General features: G+C 32.3%; 1 protein-coding gene across 13 annotated transcripts in view; it reads left to right on the top strand.

Annotated features, from left to right (window-relative positions):
• The window catches only part of LOC115215814 (MAGUK p55 subfamily member 7), a 930,620-nt gene that overhangs the window by 556,749 nt on the left and 351,639 nt on the right, over positions 1–22,232 (top strand). For 12 of the 13 annotated variants that reach the window (XM_036506006.1, XM_036506002.1, XM_036505998.1 and 9 more), the window contains one exon: positions 4,515–4,592. In XM_036506006.1, the coding sequence (XP_036361899.1) occupies positions 4,515–4,592 (78 nt within the window). Of the gene's footprint in view, positions 1–1,266; positions 1,511–4,514; positions 4,593–22,232 lie in introns of those variants that run through there. The other variant, XM_036506010.1, reaches the window with a different exon arrangement.

The raw sequence follows: 22,232 nt of genomic DNA, 5'->3' as shown, positions 1-22,232 counted from the left end.
AGATGCTATTCTCAGTCATATATTAAAACTATTGCTATCCGCTACCTACTATTAAATAATATAAGCTATTCATAATGCTAACTGAATTTTTTACAGTGTCCTTAAAGGAAAATATATGTATCTGTGTGTGTGTATGTATATATATATATATATGTATATATATATATATATAATATATATATATATACATATACACATATATATATATAAATATAAATATATATTAATATATATACACACACACTCATATATTATATGTGTTTATGCATGTAAGTGTGTGAGTGCATATGTATGCATATTTATGCACATATATGAATATATCTACATTTACACATGCATACATACATACATACATACATAAGTAATATAAATTTACCGGGTTTTATTTCTCATTGTTTATATATTTTTACCACAATTGATATTTTGTTTGTATGCATTATATTTGTGTGTAAAATGTGTGTGAATGTGTGAGCGTTAATAGAAGTTCGTGCAGCAGTTGATTATCAAAGCATAGAACCAATGCATGTGAATTTATGTATCTTATGTACATATGTGCATATTCTTTTATAAGTCCGTGATATAAAAAAAAAATTCTTTTCAATTTACAGTTCTTTCATATCCTATTTTCCTCAATTTTGTTGTTCTTTGAAGAGGCAGAGATGGCAGTGTTTAGCTTTCTACAGAGATATAATCATAAATAATATAAACAGTTATTAAACTACTAAATCCAGTCATTTAGACTATTTCACGATACCATTAACAAAGTGTGACATAAAATCCAAACAAATCAAAACACCACGATTAGAACAACATTAACAATAAGAACGGCATCACAGAAGTCTTGTAATTTCCTTCCTCTTAATCAGCCAGCAACTGAAAGTAGTAAGGAAGCGTGTAGTTGCGTATTCCAGGTAGCTCTCGCTTAGTCTTCTTCTCTCATTCCTCTTTCATTTTCTCTCTCTCTCTCACTCTTCTCTCTCTCTCTCTCTTCTCTCTCTCTCTCTCTCTCTCTCTCTATCTATCTTTATTACATTCTTTTCTCTCTCTCTCTCTCTCTCTCTCTCTCTCTATTGCAGTCTTCTTCTCTTTCTTTAATTCTTTTCCTCTTTCTCTCTGATTCTGTTCTCTCTTTTATCTTCCCTTTTCTCTCTCTCTCTCTCTCTCTCTCTCACTCTTTCTCTTTTACTCTGCTCCTTATCTCTTCCTTTTTTTCTTTCTCTCACACACGTGCATGAAGATGAGTGAAATGTTATTTAGATAGTTTTCAAAAGGAAGCACCTCCCACCGTTCCTGTTGATTGGATCTTACAAATACCAACACTCCAAGTGACAAGCCCACTAGGACTGAGAAGCAACTTCTCTTTTTAGTTCCAACCTGTTTTAATACTCATATATATAATTTTTCACATTTTGTTTCTACTTGCACATACATCTGTTTTTATTTAAACCCAAAACCACCAGTTTGCCACTCCATGCTTGCTTCTCCAGAGACGAGTCGCATCAATTATAATGTAAGAAAGTTACTCTACACTCTGTATCATTTCCTTCTGATATACTTACCTTACTGATAATGTATAGATTTTTTTTTTTTTATGTTTTCTTATTTGCCGAAAATTTGATATGCATTTATACATTGCATTATATATAGTTATTTCTCTAATATATTTTATTTTATATATTTATATATATTAACTCCTATATATTCATATATTGATTTTATTTGTAAAATGTTTTGCATTTTTAAAATTCATTATGTTTGTACATATTTGTTACTTATTCTAGCATTTCACATACACACATACATATTAAATTTATGCATGTAAATATAGATGTGTATATGTGTGTGTGTATTTACATATAGAAAGTATTCTCAAAAAGAAGTTACTTTAAATGTAATATTCACCTTAATTTAATAATCACTTTGTTTTCTGCCTTTTTTTTTATCACTTATTTTGTATATTCAACATATGGTTTAAGTTTTAGAAGGGTTCTCACAAACTCACAAATTTTGAAGTGGAGTAATATAATTAATATTCTATATTATTGTATATGACTATAGCTGCACCCTCTTTCTCTCCTAAACTCTATGATACATTTCTATATATATATATATATATATATATATTAACCAGCTAAACATGCACACACTCATATGTCATTATACATTATCATAAACATTATCATATAAACTAATACAAGTATACACCCATAAGTATATGAGTGTGGGCATGTGTGTATATGTGTTCATATGTATGATTGGCTATATAAACTTTCTCAAGTTTTATTCTTAGTATCCTTGGACCTAGATATTTAGCATTATTATAATCGATAGACATCTTAAAACTAAAGTGTTTGAAAACTATCTCAAACAACCATGAATTGTTTCCAGTGATTTATCAAGTGTGATACAATTTATTTTGTAAATATACAATTTATATTAGAAAGAAAAATTATGAAATTTTTTACCTACTTAAAACGCTTGACAGCAACAAGTTTATACAAACTGAGAGGATTGGTATTTTTGATTGGGCTTTGGTTTTTATGTTTAGGATTTCAAATGTAGGGTTTCTGATGAAGAAAATAAGGAATATTTTTAATTTACTTGAGAACTCGGTTGCTTTTCTAGATTTCTTTTTCTTCTTCTTTTCTTGCTTTTCTTTTTCAAATGTTCTATGATTTAGTTGGAGGGGGATGACATTTACCTATGTGAGTGAAAGGGAAGGAAGCAAAACAGCCTAAATGCTCGCAGCAGACTTTACTAAAGCTTCTGAAGGAGTATTTGTTGGGTTAAACTATGCAATGGATTAAATTTAGAAATCAGAGGTTGTTATTGTTAAAAGACTTTTTTTTTTAACGACTCGACAAATTTTTGGAGACAAATTGTTTTTGTTTTTTACTTCATCATATTGTCTAACTCAGTTCTTGCATTGCATTTTGGATTTCATTTCTTTCTTCTTCTTATAAGAAGATGGCTTTGCAATATTAAAGCGTTGTAAATAGGATTTAAAGACAGTGACTTGGAAGAACTGTTACAGCATTGGACAAAATTCCTTGCTGTTTTTAATTACAAGCCCTGAATATCTTACCTTTCATTCTCCCAGAATTAACAAATTAAGTTAGTCCTGGGATGGTCATTATAATTTACTCACCCTCACCCAATTTGTAAGAAATCAATTTTCATATTAAAATGACAAAAATGTGTAGAATTTCATTTATTTTATTTTATGGACAAACTTTTTTTTTAATCTACTGTCTTAAGCCAATCGAAATGTTTTCATCCAATGTATGAATCCAATAGTTTTTATAGTTGCTTTTTCATAAATTTTAATTGTAAACTTACATGCTTACATAAGGAAATTAACTTTAATAAATGTATCATCAAATTCATAATGATGTATTTTGTTTTATTTCCTTATATTTATTTTCAAGAGGGAAAATTATGACAAAGGAGAAATTAGCTTCCAGAATAGATTAAATTTTCCTGTTTAATGTAAATTAAATAAATACACCAAAACTGAATGAGCTATTGTCTACTTTATAATTGGTTAGACATAAATCAAGAAGCGATGTGACCTTTGACTAAGAACCCAATCTACTGACTTTTACACTGACTGGCATTATAATCTAGTTTCCTGTTATAATCCCTTTCACATCTAGGATGCTTTATAGCAATATTTACATGACCCAGTACCTGATTACTATTTTATAGACCCCAGAAGGATGAAAGGTAAAAGTTGACCTCAGTAGGATTTGAACTCAGAACATAAAAGGCCTTGATTAAAATATTGCCAACATTTTATCTGATGCTCTAACAATCCTACTACACTTTGTTAAGTGGTCTTTTATGGAACAAAATGTCTTGAACAGCTTTATTTAAATTTTTTAATAGTTTTATTATTTAATCAACACAAAAATGAAAAGTAATTAACCTTTCATTTTATTATCCACCTATTATTAAATCTATTTATAACTTATAATTAATCTATTTATTCATATGTATGTTTTATTTACCAACTCTTTTAATAACTTATTGTTTAGTTAATATTTTGTCCCACCTTTGATGTTACATAATTTCATTTTGTAAAAAAAATATTTACACAGGTATAAATGAAATCCAATTTTGACTTGATCTATCATTATATATGAAATTCTCCAAAGTAAAAATTCAAAATTTTTTTGTCTTTTTTATTAGTTTGGGTGTGTTGAACAAGTTTCAAATATTTTCACTTTACAAATTCAATTTCTTTCTCTATTTAATATTAATATTGTTTTCAATGATAATATTACTTCAATAAATTCAGTTATAAAACAACTTTGTTCCAGATCCTAATATTCACTGGTTTCTTTTTCTATATACTTTATTCTGACATATAATAATTAAGCTAATCTATTTCTTTCTTCTTCAGAAGTTCAGTCTTGTGGACCATCTCATTGTCTCTTCTCATATTAATTTATTTAAAAATTCAACTAGAGTTTCTGTAATTTGAATCTAACTTATTTTCTTTTTCATTACAGGTTTTCAACAAAGTTTCCAGCTATGCCAGCCTTCAGTTGGGAACTTCATCAGATTCTGCTGTATCAACTGGTGTCAGTGTAAGCATCAACTTATTTAATTTTATTCATTTTAAAACCTGTCATCAACAATTGAACTTATTTTCACTTTTGTAAATCATCAAAATATTTCTAATTGTTTTCTTGTGTTATTTTTCTTTCTTTCCTTTTCATTAATATATTAAAAAATTTAAGAATGAATTAATTTTATTATAAAAGGGGAAAACCAATTGAACAGATTACAAATATAACATACCTGAAATATATGCAGTCAGAAAAAAATGGGAAATATGAAGGCAAAATAAAAAGGATTGAGTGAGCTTGAAAGCCATCTGGAAAAAATGTCAAATATTGTAACCAGAACCATTAATATCAACACTAGGAAAATGTTACTGAAGTGTCATGTAAAGTCCTCCCTATTTTATGGAACACCACACATACATTAACAAAAGTATTTTCAAGTATATTACAAGCTTTTCATATGTCAGCATATAGAAGACTTTTAAGAACATCATGGATAAAACAATACCAATGATGAAGTATTGAGAATGGTAAAACTAAGGAAATTTTATTAGACATCATCAAACATCTAAAATGGTTTTGGATATTTACTTAGAAAAATGGTTTAGAAAAACTGTTACTAAAAAGCAAAATGAATAGAAGAGGAAGAGAAAAATCAAGAATTATGTGGAAGAATAATATCAAGAACTGGATATTCTTAAGATGCAGAAGAAACACTGATGTAGCAATCCATGGTATTCACTCTTGCGAGAGAATACAGTAGGGTCAAATAATGTTCCGTAATGTTTTATTTCCAATTATTGCTTTACCTCCAAGTAGTTTATGCAGAATCAAATACTGTGTTTTCAGTAAAAAAGAGTAATTTTTGAAATTTTTATTTGTTAACATCTTACAGTTTTACTGTCTATAATTAATAATGGGACAATATTTTGTAACCATTTAATTATTTTTACTATAAATGCATGTGATATCTAATATTTCATGATGTTAAGTAATGGAGTGATTTTTGTATGAGATTGCTGTAAATTTTTGTCAATTATTATCTGATTCTTTGATGGCACTGTCCATGAGTATGTAAGTATTAAATAGATGACCACTTGATAACAAAATACTGATTTTTCAGATAGATAAAGTTGAGGCAAATAATGTATTTTATTTTATAGCACTTTGTGATGGCAATGATATGAGATGAACTCATGAACTTTAGATCAATAGCATTATACTCATACACCTTAGCCCAGCAATGTTATATATTTGGTAAAGCATGACTCAATGACATAAAGTATGTTGTATCATCTTACAATGCTGGTAATGTTGTTGCATAGTTTGTTCTGGTGTTGTGCATTCTTTTCTATATAAATTTTTTTTAATATGTATTACATGAAATACTTGATAAACATTTCTTCCAGTTAGAAAAGCATTATAAGTTATACCAAGATGAGTGTTACTGTATGACTAGCTCTCATGCTATTACTATTTTATCTATATTTACCAGATTATCAGTAATTTCAAGCATAATACTTAGAGTTTTATTCAAGTCACTAAAGTGCTATTCAAGTTGACAGAAGCATTTCAGTAGGAATTTAATCTCTGAATTATAAAGTTTACACATATAAGAAAACTAGAATCACAATGATAGAGGAGAATAAATATGAAACAAAATGAAAAAAAAATCAATGTTTACAATTTTTCATATCCCTGTACATTGCAAATACTATTCCATTAATGGATTTGTAATTTTTTTGTCCTACTATCTCATTACTGACATTATAACATTTTCTGCATCTCTGCAATAGCAAAATATGTATCACTCATGATCAAACCCATCTGATACAATTGTCTTTTCTTAGTTCATCATTATCATCTTAATTTACTAAAAGCTTTCTTACATAGAGCATTACTAAAAGTGCATTTCTGAATTTCTTACCCACTTCTTTTTCTGTCCAACACTTACGTGTAAACACTCGAGTAGAACTTCAACAATATTGACTCCACTAGTTGGGCCTTACAAAAGATTCAGATACCGTGTACCTCTTAATCAGATTAAATGATAAAAATATATAAATATTGTTTAAAATTTTGGAACAACACCAACAATTTTAGGGGATGTTATAAGTCAATTACATTGACCCCAGTGCTCAACTGGTACTTAATTCATGAATACTGAAAAGATGAAAGGCAAAGTTGACCATGGCAGAATTTTACTTCAGAATGTAAAGAACTGTAAAAAAATACTGCTAAGTATTTTACCTGAAGTGCTAATGATTCTGTCAAACCAGAGGCTTTTTTTACATAAAAAGTTAAAATACAATTAATTTGAAAAAGTTCCTAATATTGAAAGTCATCTTGCCATTGATAAATATGTGCTAAATTTTATCCAGGCTGTGTAAGTTGCTGTATGGAAGAGTTGAAATAGACACAGTATATAGAAGAAAAGAAAAGGTAAAAAAATCTCTTGACAGAACGGAACTTTGCAGAATATACAAAAGTATTGTAATAAAATAGAAATATACTATCAGCTTGTTGTTATTTAACCCATGGTTAATCCTGAATGAGCAGACCTCAGATTTAAGTTATTCCAGCCATGATAATTCCATATTTTCAAGGGTATGTAGGATATGATCAAATGCATCATCAAATGTGTCACCATACAATATGTTCAGCTAGATGGTAGTTGTGATTTGAGGGAGATTTGGGTGCAGTCTCTGGCAGATCAAAAGACCACATCAAAGTCCTTGATTTAGCTTTTGTTTATTTATGTTGTCATTTAGTCAAGATCAACCTTCATTAAATAGATATGATCAAGGGCATTTCAGCCATGACCATCCTGAGTTTTTGGAAGTATGTAGGACAATATTGTTTTTGAGTGGCCTTTTTTTTACATAAGATGTTAGCATATCATTTGAAGAAATTTGACTGCTACTCCCAGCATTTTGAGCAACTGCATGGCAGTACCATTCTTGACTCTTCCATTTATATAATCTAAACCAAATGTATGAAGTGCTGATGCTGACACATTGTGGGATGAGTTCAAATGTATGTAGACAGGAGTTTTTTTATATATAGTTTCTGGACTGCTTCAGCTCACTTCATTAGATGGAACAAATTCATGATTTTACCTGGAAAACTTACATGTGATAAACTATCCTTCTCTCCTAAGAACAGTTTATATTTCTTGGTAACATTCTGTTATCTGAAAGTTACTTGTCAGTCAACCATTTTCCTAGAGTAGTCTTAATATGCTAAGAAAATATTTTGTTTCATATAGATTTGATATGATAAATATAGTATGATGGTGCATATTTTCACATAAATATTATCATATACAGAAGGGTACCAGAATACTAACCCAAGGGTTATTCAGAGGGAATGATTATCAGCCTGTTTTTAGAAAACTATAGACAATTTCCTTTAAGTTGAAGCAACTTATATTGCGTTAGAAATCTCAAGAAGACACTGAAACCATATGATATATTATGCTAGATTACTGGTGTAATCTAAAATTTTGTTAAGAGTTTATGGCTTTACAATTTGATAAGTCATGCTTAATTATACTGAGATATGATAAGCACATTTGTATAAAACAGGGTTAGGCCATGAATGTTTCTAAGAAATTTCTTATAAATTACAATATACACTGTGTGAGCATGTGTGTGTGTGTAAATATAATACATCTCTTCCTTATCATTATTAAAATTAACATAAGCTCCAAGGGAAATGGTTATTCAGACTGATTTTATTTCCTTGATAATTAAACCTGGAGAATTATTCTTATCTTTTATTTTTAAAGTAAAATAAAAATGGTATATTCCTAACAATTTACTAAACCTAAAAGATAGTTACACAGCCATGAATATTTATAAGAAATTATCTGACTGACCAACCAAAGTAGTTCTTAAATTAGTTTCATGGATAAAAAAGAAATTAAAATTGAAACTTTCTCTTTCTAATACATTTGATAATGACTTTGACCCAATTAGTTATCTTTAGACAGCCTTGGTCAGCTCTGCCTTAATTCACCAAAAATGTCTTGTTTTTATATTATCAGCCACACTCTGTAAAATAGCTGGCATTAAGAGAGGAATCTAACCATACTTACCATACCATACCAAAAATGAAACATTGTAGCTTCAAGCCAACATCCAACTTGTCAAGCAGTCAAACCACCCAATCCATTGCACCATGGAAGGTGGACACAAAATAACGTTGAAGAAGAGCTTTGCTCGAAACATAAAACTACCTTTTTTTCCTTCCCTGAGTATCTGCTAATACTTTGCATGTACCACATCCTCACGTTGTTGTTTTTTCTTTGTTCTTTTTTGCATTAACTGTGTGTGTGTGTGTGTGTGTGTGTGTATCATCATCATCAATTTCCATAGCATCAATATTTCTGTCAATGATATTGACCATCTATAAACCCACCAACTCCCACTCTTATCTTCAGTTTTTGTCCTCCTCTTCCTATCCCTCTCATTTTAAATGAGTCATCCCTGACTCCACATCCCATCTCCATATTCTATGTATGTGCAACCAAGATTCTGAGACCTAGTCACAATACATAGTCCATCTCTCCATTTGAAATGGATACCTACTCCCATCCCAAATTACATGATCCTGTTATATCAACCATATTTTGCACTCATCCCACAGCTAACTGCATCTTCTATCCTCTTCTTTGCTACCCCTCTAATACATGCCTTTTGTCTCACCCAGTCAGATCCTACCACCCTCCCAATCTTCCCTAATCTGCTTCTTTCCATATCCAAGCATTTCTGTAAATTATGCAGCTTACTGGTCTGCAACTCTCTCCTCTCCTGTCCTACCACCGCTCCTGGATCCTCTCCTTGTTCCCAGCCAATTTGTTACACCTCCTCCCTCACAGTATCCATCCACTTCACTATATTGGTATCATCTACTGCTTAAAATGTGCCCTTTAAAACATCTTGCACATGGGTTAAACTAGTTACCATGTAGTCAACTGATTCACAGCACCTCTTCATGACATCCAGCTTGAAAACAAGACATCTGTCTTTCACGATTTCCATTCCACATACCCCTTAACACAATGTCTCACAAATTCAACTTATATAGACAACCACACACACACACACTGAATAAATACTCCTTCACACACACACATACACATAAGCATACATATATACACACACATACACATAAGCATACATATATACACACACATACACAGATACAACTTCCCCACATCAGCCTATGTATCTCGCTGGTATCAATTCAGCTATCAGTCAGTAACACACAAATATACAGTGACACTCAGTGTAATATGACAGACACCTTTCTGCATCGTCAATCCAGGTGGACTCCTCCACACACATACACTCAGACACATAGTACAAAACAAAATGCACACAAACTACTACTTCACATCCCTCGCTCACAAATACTGGTTTCAAATTTTGGCACAAGGCTAGAAATTTGGTGGAAGGGGTAAGATAATTACATTGACCCCAGTACTCAACTGGTACTTATTTTATCAACCTCGAAAGGATGAGTTGGCTTGGTGGAATTTGAACTCAGAATGTAAAGACTTTAAAAATTCCACTAAACATTTCGCTTGGAGTGTTAACAATTCTACCTGCTTCCTGCCTTTCCTCATTCACAAATATTGCTACTACACATACACAAAATACAAACGCATGCACCAACATAGACAGGCACATGTTTGTTATGTTCATTCTTCTGCCACAAAATATACTATTCTGCCTACTCCATATTTCCAGTCAGACAGTGACCATACATATAGTAGACCAAAATTATATGGCTTTAGTTTCTGGAATGGCATTTTTTCACTGTTTTACAATCCATAATTTTCAATTTTTTCCAGATATATCCCAAACATTCTTTACAAGAAAAGATAATGTAAGAAATATTAGAGCTATTAATAATTTCTTTTCTTCAAATATCCAACTAATGATATTGATTGTATAGATATCATATCTTACTGTTAGATTTTGGTTTTTACACTTTGCTGTGTATATATGTGTTGTGAAAGTGCATGGCTAAATTGTTAGGGTATGAGGCACAAGATTGTAAGGTTGTGAGTTTAATATTTGGTGGTGCATTGTGTTCTTGAGCAAGACATTTTATTTCACTTTACTCCAGTCCATTCAGCTAGCAAAAATGGATTGTACTTGTATTTCAAAGGGCCAAACTTGTCACATTCTGTGTCATGCTGAATCTTCCTGAGAAGTATGTTAAGGGTACACATGTCTGTAGAATACTCAACCACTAGCACACACATTAATTTCATATATATGTATATACATATATATGCATGTGTGTGTATATATATATATATATATATATATATATATATATATATATATATATATATATATATTTACATACATATATATGTGTATAATGTACATATGCCTATATAAGAATATATATATATATTCACATATGTATGTGCATATATACACAAATGTGCATACGTATTTATAGGCGTGTGTGTGTATGAAGGTGCATGACTCAGTGATTAGAATGTTGATCTTATAATCATGAAGTTGTGAGTTCAACTCCCAGATCAGGCTGTGTGTTATGTTCCTGAGCAAGACACTTCATTTCAGATTGCTCCAGTTTTGAGTTGCAGCATCACTGGTGCCAAGCTGTATCAGCTGTTGCCTTTCCCTTCAGTGGCATGAAGAAGGAAGACTGGGGTACATCGTTTACCACAAACAACCTTGCCTGGACTTGTGCCTTGGAGGGGAACTTTCTAGGTTCAATTCCATGGTCATTTGTGATGAAAGGGTGTTTATATATACATGCATATATACATAAATAAGAATTAAGATATAAACTCAAATTAGGAAATCATACTCATACAGTCATAAATTCGACTTAAAATGCATATACATATATTAATACATATTGGCATATATGAATTTTTTTTTTGATATTTATAAAATATAAATATACATAAAAATACATGTAAATAAAACCCATGTGGAAGTAAGTGTGAGAAAAAGAGAACTGCTAAAATGATTTTGTACTAAAATTAAGAGCGGTTAAGAGTTTCAATTAAAAGATCCACAGAGTTCAATATGTTTTTTAAAAATATATAAATGGTATATAGGGTATATAATATAGTTTGAGGAAGTTCACTTTTTACAATCGTTTCCAGAGTTCATGTCTTGGTAGAAAAATTAATAAAAAATCTTACAAACCATGCGGAAAGTGTCCCCTTCATCAGGAAAGGTATTCTCATAAAATCACATTCTTGATCAATATATATATATATATATATATTGTACTGAAGAATATGTTTGAGTATTTCTCAACATATGAAACTATTAGTAGTACCTAAATGTTTGTATTGAGCCCCCTTTAAATAAATAATATATATATATATATGTATGTATCTATCTATCCATCTATCTATCTATATGTGAGTTTTATGTTTGAGTATCCATATTGTATTCTGTAACAGTTGTAAATAAGTGTGAATGTCATTCGAGTTCATTTCCATTATGGTGCAAAAACATGTCTGGCCGTGAGTAAATTTTATCTTGCTTGAAAACAGATAAGGATTAGTAACAGAATGTGCAACCAGCAGTAGGAAATCTTCCTCAATAAACTCTATCCAACACATGCGATGCTTGAAGTTGGCAGGATTTAGTGCAGGGTGCAGCATGTAAAGATACAAGCATAATGATTTAAGGACTTCACATTCACCATAACTGATGGGACTTCTCAGGTTCACAGAGTCACCAATTATCTTGTGTTCATAGCTTATACTTGGTATACCATATGGAATTCCTACCAATACCTTTCCTACATATCACACAGGGCCATTTAATTGATGGGAAAAAAAGTCCTGTTTGTTTGATTGCTACAATTTTGGTCTTTGCTAGGTCAACTTTAAGGCTCTTTGATTCCAGGTTTTGCTTCTACACCAGGAATTTCTTTTCTAATTCTATCTCAAATTCTGCTCTAAAAATGGTCATCAGTGTAGAGTCATTCCCAAGTGCAACTGGTTTTAAATTCATCCGTTATTGCCTGGAAGATTATAATGAATAGGGAGAGAGTGAGTATCAAACCCTGGTAAATGGCTACCTGTACACTAAATGTGTTGCAGTACTCATGACTATATCTCATCTTAATAACAGCACTCCTGCACATGGCTTGTATGGCACAACCTATTCATTTACTTGTTTCATACAGATCACAGTGCAAGGGACTCTGTCAAAGGCTTTCTCTTGGTCAATGAATGCCAAGTATAATGATTTACATTTAGCTGTATTTAAAAGTTTGGTAGTACAAACAGAAAAAATAGAACTCAAAACATGAGCATATATTTTATATTTCTAATCAGCAGAAATTATAAAATTACTCAAGGCCTGAAAATTTTGTGCATCACACTTATCAAACTGGCTTGAAATCTGGGATCTGTCTTAATAGAAATTGACATGTATGGATGGTTTCACATAAATATATTTTTATATATGCTTGTATGTATGTATATATATATATATATATATATATGGAACCATGTGTTTGGTAAGCAAGTTACTTACCACACAGTCACTCCTGTGCATATATATATATATATATATATATATATATATATATATATATATATGCACAGGAGTGACTGTGTGGTAAGTAACTTGCTTACCAAACACATGGTTCCAGGTTCAGTCCCACTGCATGGTACCTTGGGCAAGTATCTCCTACTTATAGCCTTGGGCCAACCAAAGCCTTGTGAGTGGATTTGGTAGACAGAAACTGAAAGAAGCCCATTGTATATATATATGTTTGTGTCTGTGTTTGTCCTCGCCATCATCGCTTGAAAACTGATGTTGGTGTGTTTACGTCCTCATAACTTAGTGGTTCAGCAAAAGAGACCGATAGAATAAGTACTAAGGTTACAAAGACTAAGTCCTGGGGTTGATTTGTTCGACTAAAGGTGGTGCTCCTTCATGGCCACAATCAAATGACTGAAACAAATATTAGAATAAAAGAATACATATACACACATACACATATAACATATATTTTTGTGTCTATGCTTATATTTACATTTGTGTTTATATATACTCAAGCATACATATTTGTTTTATGTGGGGCGGGTTCTATCATCATTTTTGTGTTCACCTCCCATTCTCTCATGAGTTTGACAGTTTTTTTCAGACTTGTAAGTTTCAGTATCTTTAAACTGACTTTCACTAGTTCTTGCATCATATTTTTCCAGTTCCTTCCTTTCGTTATGAGCCTTCCATTTGGAAGGCTTGGCTCTTCTTTACCAAATTCTCATCCATCATACACATCACATGTCCCATTTCCATACCCATGCAGTCTTCCCTCTTTTGCATGCAACACCTTATTCCTCGGATGTGCAGCTATTTTTCCTGTCAGTTCATCTGTGCTTTGTCATTCATTCACATTAACATTCTAGATTTGGTGGAGCATGCCCAATTCATTTCTTTCTCACCTCCTTAATATTCAATGCCCAGGTTTTTTTCTTCTATCATGTAACATTACACTTGATGCACATGCATCTTGCAATCTACGTTTTACTGAGAGAGAATCCCCTTGCTACCAGCAAAACTTATTGCTCTCTATAATTTTATGTCTAATTTTGACTCTGGTTACTATGTTCTGGCTGCTTGCCTCCACTTGTAATTAGGTCCTCAATATTAATGGAAGCTTTCAGCTACTTCTAAGAAGCCTTCCAAGCATTTGAATGGAATGGACATGCTACTTGCAAACACTATCTTTCCACCTATTCTGCCTACACACACACACACACACACACACACCACACACACACACACACACACACACAACACACACACACACACACATATGTACATACATGCATACATATATATATATATGTGTGTATATATATATGTATGTATATATGGATATATATGCACATTCCTACAGAAATATATGGATAGCCATATTTAAAACTGTCTTACATTTGTATATACATTATAAATGTTTTACTCATTGTTCCATATCTTCTATCTGTCATTTAGCCTATATATACCCACATATGCATCTGTGTATGTATATGTATAAATGTTTGTATGTGTGTCATCATCATTTTAACAGCGTTTTTTCCATGCTTGCATGGGTCAGACAGAATCAGTGGTTCAAATGGTAGGATGATCGTTGGTTACATATGAATGTGAAGAGAGGGTAACAGATAGGAAGCAGGGTAGAAGCAAATGCATTGAATGATGTACAAGATTGGATATGCAGAGTAAGGAGAGAGGGCTAGCAGTGGCTCAAGTAGGGAGTTAGATTAGATTAGAGTATAATGTACAAGATAGGAGGATGATGTACAAGACTGGGAGATGATGTTCAATGTGTTGGAGTGATGGAGCGAAAGATGTGAAAATAGATTAGGTGTGAATAGTGGGTGGGTATGATGGTGGATATGAGAATATGTTGAGAATGATAGCAAATGTATGTGATAGGATAAGGTATAGTATGGTAGAGATTGAAAGAGAGAGAGAAAAAATATATATATCTGAAGGCACAGAAAAGAGGCATTCAGTGAGGCATGAGAAGGAAGGATGAGAGTAAGGGATGGAAGATTTCTGGGGAGTGATATGTGCCAATTCTGCTTTCAAGCAAATACAAATAGTGAGTAGTGCTGGAGAAAGAGGAGTTAGTGAAGGATGGGCATTACAGGAATAACATGTAGGGAATGCTTGACAGGTCAGAATGGGTTACAAGCATAAACAGAATGCTTTTCGGGCATCATTTTTGCTGTGGTGGATGAGGTTCTTGAGCACAGCAAATCACTAATCATCTTGGACTTTTATCATCTCTTCTGTGACACTCAGCAATTTGAGGTCTGTCTTTGTTACTTCATCCCTTGCCTTCATGGACCTCTCATCTCCACAAAAGTTTCATTCACTTTAAGTGATTAGCACTTCTTTATACAGTTGTCTTCATCCACATGCATCATGTGACCAAACAAGCACTATCTTCTGTCTTGCATACTGCATCTCATCCCTCCTATGCCCAATTTTTCTCTCAACACCTTCACACTATGTCACATTTCACACTAATACTGCACAGCAGCTTCATTCCTCTATAGTCTCTGCATGTCCTCTAGATTCATGGCACATGTCTCTCACTACCATGTAGCACTGCTGTTCATATACAAGCATCATACAATCTGCTGTCTTCTGTGATAGAGAGAGACCTTTTGTAGCCAACAGAGGCTATAGCTCTTTAAAATTTCTCCATTCTTTTCTCATTCTAGAAACTATACTTTTAGAACATCCCCCTCCACTGCTAATTAGGTCACCAATGTTACTAAAACTATCTGCTATCTACTAGGGAGACTCCAGAGCTCAAGGCAATCTATTTCTCATATGATTATTGCTCCAGCACATCTTTTACATGCAAACGCTACTTTCTAAACACACACATGCTCTGTGTGTGTATGTGTGTGTAAAATACTTGTGTATAAAAATGTTTTATATAAAATATATATATTAATGGGTTTTTTTATGTTTAATTACAATAAAAACAATTTTACATTAATCTGAAGGGTTACTCTATACTTTTGTTGAGCACAAATTTATTATTCTTTAACTAGATTAGTATTGACAGTGACTTGGAATTTTTGGCTAGCTAATCCATCATCAGACTGTGATGCATTTAAGTTAATCTTGGCTTTATATAGTCTCTGTTGAGATAAGATTCTCCTTGGGTATGTAAGGTTCAGCTGCATGGTACTTAGCCTCTAGGGTAGGTTGTGATGGAAAGGAATTTCAGAGGAAGTTTTAGCGATTAAATCTCGGATTATGTTATTGTTCAGAATTTATTCATACATGTAAAACTTTGTAGACAGATGTACATGTTTAGGTATGTCAGCTTCAGGTCATAGTATTGATATTTAGGGGTTTACTAAAAAGCATATAGGTGGGCAGTGTTTCTTATAATGGAATTTATAAATATATGCATACATACACATACAAATACACGCACTTACACAAATAATATATATATGTATGTACACAAACAATTTATATATGTGTACACACACATATATATACATATATCGGTGTATATATTATCATCATTTTAACATCCCCTTTTCTATGCTTACGTGGATCAAACAAAGTTTAGAGAGGCAAACTTTTTTATGGCCAGGTGCCCTTCTTGTTGCCAACACTCAGCTGTTTTCAAGCAAAGATAATATTTCACCATGGCCAGATATGTTTCTGCTCAATATTGGAAATAAATGACACTGATTATGTGACAGTGACACACATTTACAAGACTCATGTGATGTCATAAGGTAACACAAACATACATATGCTCTCTCTCATTCACTCTTTTTCTCTCCCTCTCTCTTTTTTTCTTATGCACGTGCATATATATATAACAGGCTGCTTTCAGTTGCTACCTACCTAATCCACTCAGGACACTTTAGTCTGCCAGGGTTATAACAGAAGATTCCTGACCAAGGTGCCACACAGTAAAACTGAACTTGAAACCATCTAACCCATGCCGGCATGAAAAATGAGTTCAAAATGACATTGATGATGTGTGTGTTTATATGGATACGTACATATATGTATGTGTGTATATATACATATGCATGCATACATTTATACATAAAAATATAGTGATTGACTCCATATAACACAGCTATGTAACTCATATTATCTGATTTTCTGGTCTCTTTGGTCTTCAAGAGTTTTTCTATATGCATAAAATATACATCAAAAATATCAAAACACATGCATACATATACATATATCCCCACACATACACGCACACAGAGAAAATGTCTGTATGCATAAGATATATAAATATGTTATATATATATATATATGTGTGTGTGTGTGTGTGTATATATATATGTACATATATATATAATATATATACATGTATATATATGTATATATATATATATATATATATATATATATATATATATATATATATGTACATATATATACATATGTATATGTATATATATGTACATATACATATATATATATATATATACATATATATATATATACATATGTAAATATATACATACATACATACATACATACATACATACATACATACATACATACATACATACATACATACATCCTTATACATACAAACAAACACAATTTCCTTTTTTGAAATTAGCCAGAAGCACATTTGCTAGTCCAGTGCTATCGTAAAATGCATTTTAACAAGGGGTCACAATGTAAATGTAGCACCTTGTGTAAATGTATTGTACAGTCACTTCACAACAACATGGTGTTGGATTCGGTGGAATTGAACTGAAAGCCCTGCTGCTATGAACCAACTGCATTTATTTCCTCTCACATCTACCCTCTGTTTAACAGGCATATTTTGAAATTTTCCAGATATCATGTTACACTTCAATAAAAATTTTAATCAAACATTCTGGAAGGAATTGCAATTCTCACTATACATGAAACAAACTCAGTTTTTATGTCAGTTTGATAAATGGCATGCACAAAACTCACAGCAGCCCTTGAGTCACTTTCATAACTTACTAGCAATGAATATATACATACACATACATACACATACACACACATACACATACAAACATGCACTTGCGCCCTCACACACATTGTGGCACATTGTGTGCACAGTGTTGCAGAATATACTACCTGGGTACACACAAACAATAATTCAGCAAAGAGAAGAATGCAATCATCCAATGAACTTCGCACAATAAAGTTGGTATCAATAAAACCTAACATGACTAATGTCATTTCATGAGGTAACCAAACAACATCAAAACCCTATCATGTGTACATAGCTACTGAAATACATTAAATATCTTGGTAAAATGGGGTTGCTCTCATAATATTTTGGAATGAAACGTTAAATAATGATAAAAGAAAACAGGTAAAACGCTCTCTGAAGAGTAGCATCAACCATCCCATGAAAGGTACTGAACAAATAATATGAAACTTTAGGCAAAAATACACTACAACTCTCTACAACAGTATCATATCCAAGTTAAATGCCAAAACAAGTCAAAAAAGAGAAAAATGATATGTGTGACAACATATCAATGTACTATTGTGACCAGAAAACACTCTTTCCTCTTTTTTTTTTCATCACTATCAATCAACATCGAAAAGAGCTCTGTTACATACAAAAGGGTCAGCTGCAGCATGCAATATTACTACAAAACTGATGCATAAATACTAGCTTTAGTAAAGCATGGTCGCCTACACCAACACTATTTCCTTCAAATTCCCAAGCACTCTATATTAAAAGGAATCAAAACAAAATTCTACTCTTATATGATCTTGCCAGCACATAGCAATACAATAGCAATTACATTAATATAGCCACATATCTCACCAGAAATACAAGATGCTCTGTTGGATTTAACAGGCTTCACAGTTTATTGATCAATCCAAAAAGTACAGTGAAGTGGTTTTGTATATCTTGAGAAACTTTGTTGTTTGAGTGCTTACTTCTTATTCTTACATGAGTCACTCACTGATTGTCAGGTACACAGAAGGATCTTCCTCCTCATTATCATCATTTATTATCCATTTTCCATGCTGGCATGAGTTGGAGAGCTTGACAGGAGCTGGCAAGGTCAAAGGCCACACCAAGTTCCATAGTCTGTTTTGGCTTGATTTCTACAGCTGGATGCCCTTCCTAACACCAACCAATTTACAGAGTATACTGGGTGATTTTTACCTGGCATAATCACCAATTGCTTTTTATGACACCAGTGCTTCTTGCATGGAACCAGCACCAGTGCTTTTTATGTGACACCGTCACCAGTGATTTTTGTGGTACCTGCTCTAAATCTTTTTACATGGCACCAATACCAGTGCACTTTATGTGATAACAACACCAGTGCATTTTATGCGACACCAGCATCAGTGCTTTTTATGTGGCATCAGCACCCAGAACAAAGCCTTTTTATGTGGCACCTTGGTTTTAAGATATCGATTCAATTGTGGTGGACAGGCCTTCTTGTCTACAGCAATGTGCCACATTTCTCAATCCTCTGTCATCTCCTTCATAAGGCTCAGCATCTTAAGATCAGCCTTCAATACTTTGTTCCATATCTTACCTTCATTTTAAGTGATCAGTCTCCCTCTTCCACTATTTCCCATTATTATATATCATGTATTGAACGCTTGATACATTTTATCATTGTAAATGTTTCAAAGATACTCACAAATGTAAAGAAAGATTTTGGTGATATTTGACATCAACCAGCCTTCTATGTAACCTGAATATGCCAGTAATATAATAGCCTTTGGGTGTATTATACCTGGAAGCTCATGTCTTAACCCTTTTGATACCAATCTGCTTGGAACTAACCCTGTTTTTATGATGAATACTTTCAGTTTTAAAAAGATTTACGTTAAACTTCCATAAAAATTTCATGTTAATTTATGTTCTAAACACCAGCTTAATAATGACAGTCATTTTACTAAATTCTTTGTTATTTTCAAAATTAATTGAAATAGATGTAGTGTATCTCAACAGAAATATGGTAACAAAAGTGTAATAACATAGAAATGTTGGCAGCAGTTATTTCTTCTATAATTACAAACCTGTAAGCCACATGCAGGTATAACAAATTACTCTACTTTTAGCAATAGCACAGATATAAAGCCCAATAATGAAATAAACCCTTCCTTTTTCTCAGGTATTACAGTTATTAAGTTCTCAATGTATGGCACCAAGAAAAGTTTCATAATCCAAAAATTGCACAAAAACAAATGTCCATTCTTAGAAAACTTTGACCTCCACAAAATTGATTGGAAAGCAATTGGAGCTTCAGCTAGAATAAGTAGATTGTCTTATTTTGAACAACTTAGCCTGACAAGAAAATACAATTTCTGTACTGATAAATTTTGAAGACCATTAATTCTCATGTTTGTCTTAAACATTTAGAGAAACAACAACAGTAATACACTATTGCCAAACACAGACAGACAAATACTCATAAGAAAACTGTTAGCCGTTACCAAAGATATCAATTTATTTCTTTTACAGGCATTGACTTAAAATTTCAAGCACCACTAAAACTTGCTTGTGAAAAAGACTGAGTAAATGAAAGTTCCTGACAGTTTAATCAAATTAAAACAAAAGGCTTTTTGTTGCTACTCAAGTGGGTCACTAGCCTTAAAAATAACAATTCAAACTAATTCTATGTCAAAATGACTAATATAAAATTCAGTTCCTAGATTTACTATTTACCCATAGACCTGTAGGAAAATGTCTTCTATCAGCCACAGAAAGAGCAATAATGTGATAATTTAGATATTTTCTTTTAGGCATCTACTTCCAACAGCCTAACACACATTATTCTAACTGAACAAGCAATAACCAAAGAAACATGCTCTCTTGATACAATTCTGAACTGATGGTTTTCCAGCTCTCTAATATCCTGCAAAACAAATTTGATTCAAGTATGATTCAGTATTTTGCTTCAGCAAAAGCATTTACAAAGTCAATGATGATAACTCAAACCATGAGCTGAAGTAAGTTGCCATAACAAGAATGTTAGGTATTTGATTCCCAGATTTCTTTAAAGACCAAATCCAAATGGTCACATCAAGACATACCATTTCTGAAAAATTTCTAAAAATGAATGAAATATTGTAAAGGGCTTTTCTTGAATTTCTTTTATTCCTGATCATGAAATCAGTTATAGGCAAAAATATACACCCAGTCTTAATTAAGAGCTACATTTATAACACTAAAATAATATGGAAAATCAAGTGAAGTAAAGTAATTTGTGTTCCAACAAGAATTAAATTATTTATGCAGTGAGCAAATAGTAATGCCATCCAAGCTTTTATATATATAAATATATATATATATCATCATCATCATCATCATCGTTTAACATCCGCTTTCCATGCTAGCATGGGCTGGCCGATTTGACTGAGGACTGGCGAACCAGATGGCTGTACCAGGGTCCAATCTTGATCTGACATAGTTTCTACAGCTGGATGCCCTTCCTAACACCAACCACTCCGAGAGTGTGTGTATATATATATTTATATACAAACACATACACACACACATACATATGCATATATGTATATATATATATATATATATATATATATATATATATATATATACACATGTATATATGTATATATATGTGAAGGCACATGGTCTTAGTGGTTAGGGCATTGCATTCATCGTCATCATCATCATTTAACATCCGCCTTCCATGCTGGGATGATTGCTAAATCATGGATTTGATTCATGAGCTGGGTTCTTGAGCAAAAACACTTCATTCCACACTGACTGTGATCATTTCGACATGTGGCACACTTGTGCACCTCTATGTCAGTTTAATGGAGAGAGTGAGCTAAAGTACAGCATATACATTTGATCACTAATCTGTTTCAACAAATCATTTGTGCAAGTCATTCAGCCAAAAGCTGAGCATTCATGTCATCTTCGATTGGAGATTCCATCACACACATGCACACACACACACACACACACACACATGTAAGTTAGATGACAGAGAATGAACTAGCACAACTTATTTGTTGCAATTGTTATTGTACGACACTGTTCCTAATCACCTTACATGTAAATGATTCCATGTGAAAAATTATGCAACCTGTGTGATTGAATATATTAGGCTAGCATTAAGTT

The sequence above is a fragment of the Octopus sinensis genome, linkage group LG9 (assembly GCF_006345805.1).
Source record: "Octopus sinensis linkage group LG9, ASM634580v1, whole genome shotgun sequence".
In the NCBI taxonomy this organism is placed as follows: Eukaryota; Metazoa; Mollusca; class Cephalopoda; order Octopoda; family Octopodidae; genus Octopus; species Octopus sinensis.
The sequence above is the reverse complement of the archived record's forward strand: the minus strand, read 5'-3'. Positions and strand labels throughout refer to the sequence as shown.